Source organism: Melampsora larici-populina (genome assembly GCF_000204055.1).
Source record: "Melampsora larici-populina 98AG31 unplaced genomic scaffold MELLAscaffold_59, whole genome shotgun sequence".
In the NCBI taxonomy this organism is placed as follows: Eukaryota; Fungi; Basidiomycota; class Pucciniomycetes; order Pucciniales; family Melampsoraceae; genus Melampsora; species Melampsora laricis-populina.
In genome coordinates, this window is record NW_006768823.1 from 49,772 (window position 1) to 59,250 (window position 9,479).

At 40.9% G+C, this 9,479-nt stretch overlaps 2 protein-coding genes across 2 annotated transcripts; one reads left to right on the forward strand and one right to left on the reverse strand.

Moving 5' to 3' along the window:
• Positions 1–1,995: 1,995 nt before the first annotated feature.
• Positions 1,996–4,828, forward strand: MELLADRAFT_111876 (uncharacterized protein; the record flags this gene model as incomplete). The annotated part of the gene is made up of 2 exons (XM_007416274.1): positions 1,996–2,539; positions 4,644–4,828. The coding sequence occupies 2 exons, from the start codon at positions 1,996–1,998 to the stop codon at positions 4,826–4,828; spliced, it is 729 nt and encodes a 242-aa protein (XP_007416336.1).
• Positions 4,829–8,126: 3,298 nt separating this feature from the next.
• MELLADRAFT_93289 (uncharacterized protein) lies at positions 8,127–9,479 on the reverse strand (the record flags this gene model as incomplete). Its single annotated transcript, XM_007416353.1, has 3 exons — positions 8,127–8,143; positions 8,250–8,334; positions 8,400–9,479. 3 exons carry the CDS (start codon positions 9,477–9,479, stop codon positions 8,127–8,129), a joined length of 1,182 nt encoding a protein of 393 aa, XP_007416415.1.

A 9,479-nucleotide genomic window follows, 5' to 3' on the forward strand; every position in this document is an offset into this window, starting at 1 on the left:
CCAATTTGACGCCACGATTGGAGATGCTCTTATGGGGTTTATATATATTTTGTATTGATTGTAGAATTCCACACTATGTGACAGCCCATAGGGTAGCAGCCGCTACTTTTCACAGGTGTGGCAAGACTTGTTTCTAATGAAACTTTTTTGATTTACAAGGCATCACAGGAGTTAAGCGTGATTTGAAATACCAAACAGTGGAGCTATGGACGGAGTCCATCACAGTACTCTTTGACCCATATAGCAGTAGTATTTGGCCCATATAGAAATCCACTTATTGCCTTCTGAGCAGGCTGCCTTGTAGTTTTAAGTAATTTGTGGGAAGATATGTTTGTAATGAAACTTTTTTGATTTATGAGGAATCTCTGGGATTAAGCCTGATTTGGAAATATACATGATTGGGCGGGAAATGGTAGCAGGTTTTATAGACCTTTGCTCACACACAAAGACCCACTTAGTGCCTTCTGAGTAGGCAAAATCGTAAATCTGGGTGATTTGCAGGGAGACATGTTTCCAACAAATCTTTTTTGAGTTACAAGGCATCTCATGAGTTAAGCCTAATTTGGAATACCAAATACTTGAGAAATACTTGAGCTATGAAAGAAGTCCGTCACAGTAGTCCTTGTCCTACATAAACATCCATCCTTTGCAGGAAGATATGTTTCAGATGATATTTTTTTATGAGTCAAGCCTGATTTGAATTGATACACAGTTGGGTTATGAAACAACCACATCACATGAGTTCCTGACCCACACAAAGATCCACTTATTGGCTTTTGAGGATGCTAGATGGTAATTCTGGGTGTTTTGTTGATATTCAAGTGGTCACTTTCATTTTATTCCTTGGCCCACATGTAAATCCCTATATTGCCTTCCAAACAGGAAAAATAGTAACTCTCAAGAGGTTTGTGGAAAGAAATGTTCTCAATGAAACTTTTTTAAGTTACAAGACAGCTCAAAATAAGACACTGATTCAGAACACTGCATAATTGGGGGTCAAATGGTAGCTTTTGGTTCAGACCTGGGCCCACATATAAATCCACTTATTGCCTTCTGAGCAGGCAAAATGCTAACTCTTGAGAGGTTTGCGGAAAGCAATGTTCTCAATAAAAAAACAATTTACAAGACAACTCATAACTAGACACTGATTTAGAACACTACATAGTTGGGCTTCAAATGGTGGCTTTTGGTTCAGACCTTGGCCAACATATAGGTCCACTTATGCCCTCATAAGTGCAATCTGACTGTTCTTTTGAGGGAAGATTGCGTATTAATTTTTTTTGTTTCTTCAGTAACACCAAAATTAAACATTGCTCCATGATGTTATAGGATATACCTATCAATTAAGCTAGAAAATTATATATTTTAGCTTAAGTGGTCACTCACTCCACCAAAATCCTCACCTACTTCGCATACCTCATCATCGCAATGGTATGTCCATCACCAGAAGTGAATGAGTTTTGTTTTGTCTACATATCTAACTGTATCTTGTAGACAAAACATCATACAAATAAAACCCTTGCTTGGCGCGCCTCACAACCAAATGATATACTTCCACATGAGAATGAATATGGGCATAACAGTTATTCAAGTTATTCCTGTGTGCACAATATGATGGCACATGTGGACTTTTCAGATGAACAGTGAATATTTCACCTGGTCTATCTGATTGCACCAGAAAGAACCATAAACATCTTGCTCATATGTGGATGGAAATCATTCCAAACTTTTCAAGTCAAGGCTAGAGACATCATGACCTGTGCAGTCATCGGTCGGATCTGCCTAATGTTTGCCATTCATTTTCAACCGCCAAAGAATTTCAAATGATGACATCATTTCCTTTTCTTTACGGTTGAACTGCTGTAGTTTCCTTAGCTTAGAAATAACAGGGGTGGCTGGTTGTTCTTATCATGATTACATCCCTTGCTTATAAAAATAAAGGATTACGTTGGTCCTTTTTGATTAAATCAATTCCTGCTTTCTAGATTTCAAGATATGCCTCTTCCTGGCTCACTCATTCCTAATCCCAACAAACGCCAAAGACATGTAAATGAACCTCGCAGACCTGCACCAGGTAGTGTTGCTGAACGTCTGGCTCAGCTTCAACAACGCGAAGCAGAGGCTTCACAGGGTAGGATCGCACGTCTAGATGATACACGCATCCAGAACAATCCTCCACATCAACACCACTACAACAACGATGATGGTTCTGATAACGAGCAGCCACAAGCTCTGTATGACCACTTTCAGATGAATGCCGAGAACGACGATATCGCTCCGGTTAACGATGGTCTTGAAATTCATCCACCAGGCGTACGATCTGCTTATTTCAAGAGTGTATCGTTCCAGGAGCGCACCCTGACAGAGGAATTGCACTGGAAGGAGGTCATTCCAGACCTCTTTAATGCGTTTATGGTCTGTTCTCTCAAGACCCGTCAATGGGGGGATGAAAACAAGTGGGACCACGACTTCAACTCACTGTGTGAATGCCCTCATTGGAAGCGAAGCGTAGTCGAAGTTGATGTGGTCGATTTAACAAGTAAGTCCAACCAATAATAGTGACAAGCTCACCAACATTGATATTTTTATGATATGTACACAGGTCGGAAAAAGATATCTCTAGAAACATGCAAGTGTAGATCCGACATTGTTAGATTGGTTATGAAAGGATACATAGGTGGGCAACCCGTACGACCTCGCACAGCCTTCTCCATTAGACTGCTGGCCTTTCATCACATCATCTGGAAGCACTGCACCGTTCGGCTTGCCCCTTTTGTAGAAGCTTTCAACGAGTTTCTAGATGCGGGTAACCCACTCTTTCTGATCCCTGGTACTGAGCAGGTACGTTCAAATCATCACTTTACAAGCTTCGATAAATACTGACAGCGTGATCTATAGACTCGAGATCTACGTAAACCCTTTTCAGCTGCTGTCGATGCCTACCGTGAGATGCTACGACTCGAAGACGAATTAGCTACAAAGTCCCTCCGTTTGTCACCATTGGAGAAGTTGGCCACCAACTGCCCGCCATGTTTCGGACCCAAAGTCCCCGGAAAACGAGTTGACGAACCAGATATCATAATATGCCTTGATGGAAATTTCCAACATCGCCGTCATGCATCCGCAAGTGCTAGTTGGAGGGGTGAAAGTGGTGTTGTTCCTTCACTTTTCATTAGGCCCGAGCAGGTCAAGAAGTGGGAAGATAGAATGGGCATTGTACCTAATCGAGCAGGATCCTCAGCCAAAAAAGATGAGGTCATTGTATGTAGAGGCATTTCTACCGAAGCCGAGACGTGAGGTCTCCGCCACTCGTTTTGAGTTTTGAGTTCTGAGTTTTTCGATTTTCAGTTTTTCGATTTTTGACCCCGTTTTCGATTCCGACCTCGTACCACAACCTACCACAACCCACATCGCATCACAAGCACATGTATCGCATCATATGATCTCCATCTGAATTAAGAAGTTTTATTTTCATTTGCATTTGGATCGTTCTTCCTCTGTATTTATCTACATTCTATGTATATAAGTACTCTTAGCAAAGAACATATAGAGAGACGATTTAACGGAAACACGACCGATCTCGACATAGCTCAAAAAAGAGAGCGAGAGAGAAAACACAAAAACCCAATGGATTTGGGTTGCGCTTGGGTTAGAAGAATAGAGTGTATACAAATGAGAAGAACATGCAGAATTATGTAATGAAAAAAAGGGAAAAAAACGGGGGGAAATGATCGATAGGGCCTGAAGGCTTGCCAAGGCTTTGATTACAGACCAAGGCACCAGGTCTAGAGTCCAAGGCGTAGCTGGCCTAGATCAATTCATCTTCGCTTGTAGGCCCTTGTTTCAGCCCATTTCTCAATGAATCGGTCTTTTATCAATTAGCCAGGCCATCCAAATTCACTGCATTGGAATGTTCATTTTTCTCGTCTTTATATCTATAAACCATCTAGTTCTCCTATCAATCTCCCCTCCTTCTCAAAATCTACTAATCACTTTGCTCGTTCTCACACGCTGCTTGAATCATTTTCCTTTAGTACTTCAGTACACCTAAGAAATTTTTTCAAGCAGCTAAGTTTGATCACTTACTTCGTTTAAAATTCCATCCTCGCTTTTTTCGTTTGCATATGCTACCTGGATTGTTTTCCTTTTTTGATTTAGTACGCTTACCAAAGCCTTGGGACCTTGAATCAACAATCCAATCATCATCGCTCAGAGCATTCCAGGTACATTTCTATCTCCTTCCATTGTTTTAACCTGTGACACTTGCAAAAACTCCTGCTTCGAACCTTGAGCTCATCTCGACGCATAACCCTGAAGCTAGAGGTCGAGCAGGTGTCACAGACTTGAAACAATGGATGAAGTTATTAAGAAACCTAAAGATAAGTCTCTGAGTACCATCCCAGGAGTATCTTGAAATATTTTTCAGCTTCTCTCCCCCCAAGCTCCCATTAATTCAGTGACTTATCAAGTCATAGATATTGCATGAAATATGTTATACATCACTTAGTAAAGTTTCTCAACACACTGTTCTCCTCCACAATACCTACACTTGTCAAGCCAACACTTTTGTATCAGTATACATTAGGTCAATTCTCCTGGCTTAAACAGACCTGCAATGTGAGACCAACTACTGTAACCTGTAGCTTTGATGGTGTTGCAGATTAAGTTTTATATCATCATTCAAATGATGAGTATGGTGGCTACCTCACCTCTTGGATTCTGTACCAAAGCTGAGACACGAGGTCTCCGCAAGCCAAGAGGTCTCTTCACACCAATACATGAGGTCCCTGCATGCCAAGATGTGAGGTCTCCACACACCAACACATGAGGTCTCCGCAAGCCAGGACATGAGTTCTCCTCACATGTTTTGAGTGTTGAGAGTTTGGAAACCCAATTCTCCAACCTTTTCCGACCAGGTTTCCTGATTTTGTTCCAAACTCATTTGATGCCACTCAACCACTCACCATAATTCTTCATCCCCATTAAAGAAATCAAAGATTTTTGCATCTTCAATTCCTTTTTACTTTTTTCTTTTGGAATTTTACATCTCACATCTCTCCGCCATTGCACCACCACATCATGCTACACATCAATGACATTCCAGATGAATTCCTTGAACCTATTCTTCTTGGCTATTGCAAGGATGGTTTAACACAGTCCATGATGATCACTTGCCTTGGTAATGATCATAATATTTATACAACCTTGCGAACCCTGCAGCGGATTCTTCAAGACTTTGAACTCACCAACATGCCTGCATCAATGTCTCCTGAGCAGAAGGAACGTGCTTATCCTTTACTATTACAGTATCATAGACTTGGAAACACACGTATGGAAGCCCTGTGTGCTATCAACAATACTTATGACATTCCAATGAAAATGCATAATGTCCGCACCATGTCCAGGGAGTTGGGGATTGATTGGCGTCGTGATGATATACAACAAGGTCATGTCACTGTAGATCAGGTGGTAGATATATTACTTGAAGCAATAGAGGGTGAAGATCGACATGCTGGCTATCGTACAATGCAACAAAACCTTGCAGTAAATCATCATATCCGGATCAACCGTGATACTGTCTACCGACTGATGAAGTTGATTGACCCTGAAGGTGTTGAACTTCGCCGACATGGTGTTCTTAAGCGAAGAATATTCCATGTTCCAGGGCCCAATCATTTATGGGCTAGTGATGGGCACGATAAACTCAAGCCTTATGGTATATGTATTTATGGCTTCATTGATACATGGTCAAGGAAGGTTCTAAGTCTTCGAGTTGGGCGGACAAATAACAACCCACGAGTAGTTGGGCTGTATTTTCTAGAGCTTGTATTCAATGTAGGAGGATTCCCGGTCAAAACTTCCACTGATCATGGCACCGAAACTGGGGATATGGCTACATTTCAGGCTTTGATGACACACATCTACACCGGAGAGCCTCTTGAGGATGCTCTAAACCATCATCACTACACAACATCTACGCACAACCAGAAGATTGAATCACTCTGGTCACAGCTTATGCGAGCAAAGAATACTACTTTACGAGATGATATAAAACTGGCAATTGATACTGGGGTTTATAATCCCCTTGAACCCCTTCAGAAGTAAGTGACATTGAATGATTTCTGACTTTTTTAGTTTCAAATTTCTAACATGATAATATTACACTGTGGTAGGGCTCTATTTTTGCACCTCTGGATCCCTTTAGTTCAACGAGTGATGAATTCTTTCATGGCCACAAAGAACACATACCGCACCCGTAAAAATGTAGACTCACACCTCCCAACTGGAGTTGCACCTGATACATGTTTCTACTCACCTGAAAACTACAATGGTACTCAAGGAATCAATCCTGTACCACGTGAGGCTATCCAAGCAATGATTGAGGATCAGTACCCAGACCGTGTGGATCTTCTACAAGTTACTCCTCCTCAATTTTCTGTAGAAGTTTCCACTTTGATTCAGCGATTGGGGGTGCAAGAAGACCAAATTACACTCAACAATGTATGGCAGGTTTTTAACCGGGTGTTACCCTTGTTAAGACTCATTCAAGTAAATCTACATTTAGAAGGGTTTTTTTATGATGAGGAGTACAACTTTTATCCTTGAAGAAAAGGATATTTATCCATATAAAGTGGTCATGCTTTGATTTTGACTTGTACATGAATGGATGTGGTTGTGGAATGAATATAGATAACATTCTATATACTTTGTTGATTGAATATTGGCAACAAGACCACCACCTCTCTATTGACAAAGAAAAAGAAATGCTGGTAGAACAATTCAAACTTGAGGATTCAGATGCAATAAGTAGGTACCACTCCAGAAGTACAAGTTCTGGATGCTACTGTTCTTGTGTGACCCTGAGCATTGCACTATTTGAGACAAGTGTACCTAACAAATAAAGAGAATTTGAATAGTTGTATCACACTCCTGGCTCCCATCATATTCCTTTAGATATGTTTTAATCCTACAAATGTGCACAAACATTCCCAATGATTGATATGTTTCATTTCTATCTACATAGGCAATGTTTCTTTTTACACTTACTTTTTAAGGAGATGCAAATTTGGCTAAAGAAAGTTTCAACATAGTAGAAATCAATAAAGCTATGTCTACTTTGCTCTCAGAAACAGTAGAAAAACAATTTTTATTGAAGGCTCTAACAGAAACTATGATTTAATAGCTCATATATTCCCCCATCGGTTTGTTGCAGTGAAACCCAATTTTACAAGCCATTTTTTTGCAGATGTGAGCCCCAAATTCTCACACCAATTGTTGCATTTGTGCTGAGTTAAAAACATCTTCCTCCCATCAAAACCCAAATTTCCGCTGCCAAAAGATTTGCTGCATTGAAGAAACATTGATTAGAAAGATTCTTGTTGATAAAGGGCTGTAATGCACCACTTACTCAAGATCAATGAAAGCTGGGTCGGTAAGTGTACAACCCACACCTTGTAAATCACAAATGAAAGAACAGCCATTGTTTTCCTCCAAGTCTTCATGAACAAGTGCATGAAGCATTTCATGCGTCTGAGTACTTTGATCTGGCTTTGAAGTGAAGTCATTGTTTCCGACATATTTGACATACTCACCCTCAATCTTTTCTTCAAAGAGCCAGAAAGAAGTGCAATCATCATCCACATCCATCGGTTGTTTGGTCCTCGCAGCCTGAACAACCCAACTCTTTACAATCTAGTTTTCAAAGAACATGAATACAAAGTCAGGTTTTTCATTGATGGCAAATAAAAAAGGGTACACAAACCCTTAAGCTTTTGACTAGCTCCCTGTCAAGAGACGTGAATTTCTTGTTACACAAGACCTTTGATTTGAAACGATCAATCACAGATTCAGCATGGATATATGACTGTGATTGAACCTTATAGTATTCCAATGGGCAATCATCGCTTCAAGACTGTTTAGCAACAACATGATGGACATGATCATCAATTAGCAACTCTGCTTCGTAGCAGTTCATGTTTCGGCCAGATCCAATACATTCTCCTCTATCCACTCGGTAGGAGATTGGAGTTGATTTGAAGACTGTTTCATGATCCTTATTGATCAGTGAAAGAAGGTACCCTTCTCGCCAATTCAAGGTTACACAAACAGGGTACGGAAGACTTCGCTTAGCTGGACCACCAAGCTTATGTGTATCAGCAAAACTTTCTAAAGTCATCACTAGAGAAGAAATCATCGGAAAGCATGAGAACTGGTGCAGATGGGTTCTATAATAAAGATGGTGAACTCACATTCATTATTGAGTAATTGGCCTACCAGAACATCATGGACCCTAAGCGTTATTGAAGACAAATTTCTCACAGGATATTTGGAAACCTTACGCATTAAAACAAAATCAGAGACCTCATGAAGTTGATGTTGATATTGACCCGATCACTTACATTCGCGTGATTGGCTTTATCGACTTCTTCAATGGACTCCTCCTCTTTGGCATCATCAGGCAAACTCGCTTCCAGTTGATCTACTTCTACAGAATCGACTCGATTGTGAGTGTCGTTTTGGTGGTCTGGCTGTATCAAGTGATCTTGAGCTATCAAGCGATTGGGCTCTTCTGTTGAATCAGATGAGTCTTTGTTGGTAATTGCATTTGTAAGTTCAACTTCATCATCTCCTTCATCAGATAATTGATTCATTCGCTTGCGTTTTTGAGTGCGAGATCGAGAAGAGGTTTGTTCTGGCTCAGGAGACGATTCCGAGGTGTTGTTGGAATCACTTTCATCAGACACTCGCTTTCGCTTGCTCATTTGTCGTTTGGAAGACAGTTTTTTTGGCTCGGGAGATTCTGGTTGGAGGGCTACATATTTTTTCACATTGAATATCAGCCCAAATTTGGTCTTATGAAGCTTTTTTTCTTTCCGTGCAAGGACAAGTGATGATGCCATGGACTCTTTTGAAACTGAAACCCCGTTTTCGGCGATACTACAGTACTTAGGTGAAAATTCTTGAGGAAGTCGGTGTAATTTCTTCAGCTGATCTTTGGATGGGAATGACGAGGCATCGGCTTCTTCTTTGTAGTATGCATAAACATCGGACCCAAGCCGCCAGAACCAATCAGAGCTGTTCAGGTTGACTTTAAATTTACGAGGTGTGAGACCATGATTGACGTTAGACTTGCCGATTCCACTGAGGTAAGTAAAATTCATTGAAATCTCGACTTCTGGATCTTCTTCCTCTATCGCCTCATCTGTTTCTTTCTTTCTCCTGCCCTTTGGCTGACCAACAGTTCGCCTTCCTGATTGAGACGCACGAATAGAACCTTGAAGTTGTGAATTGAAAAGGTTTGAAGAACTATGAGACACGTAAGGAGTGACCCGAGATTGAGTTGTACCGATGGAAAAGGAGTTGGACTGCGTATTCAAAGGTGGTTTAGCGAGTAATCCACCTTGAAAAAGCTCTTGTGGAAGATTTGACGCGCTGAAAGGTGGATTTATTGAAGAAGCTGGAACCGCCGCGGACGACAT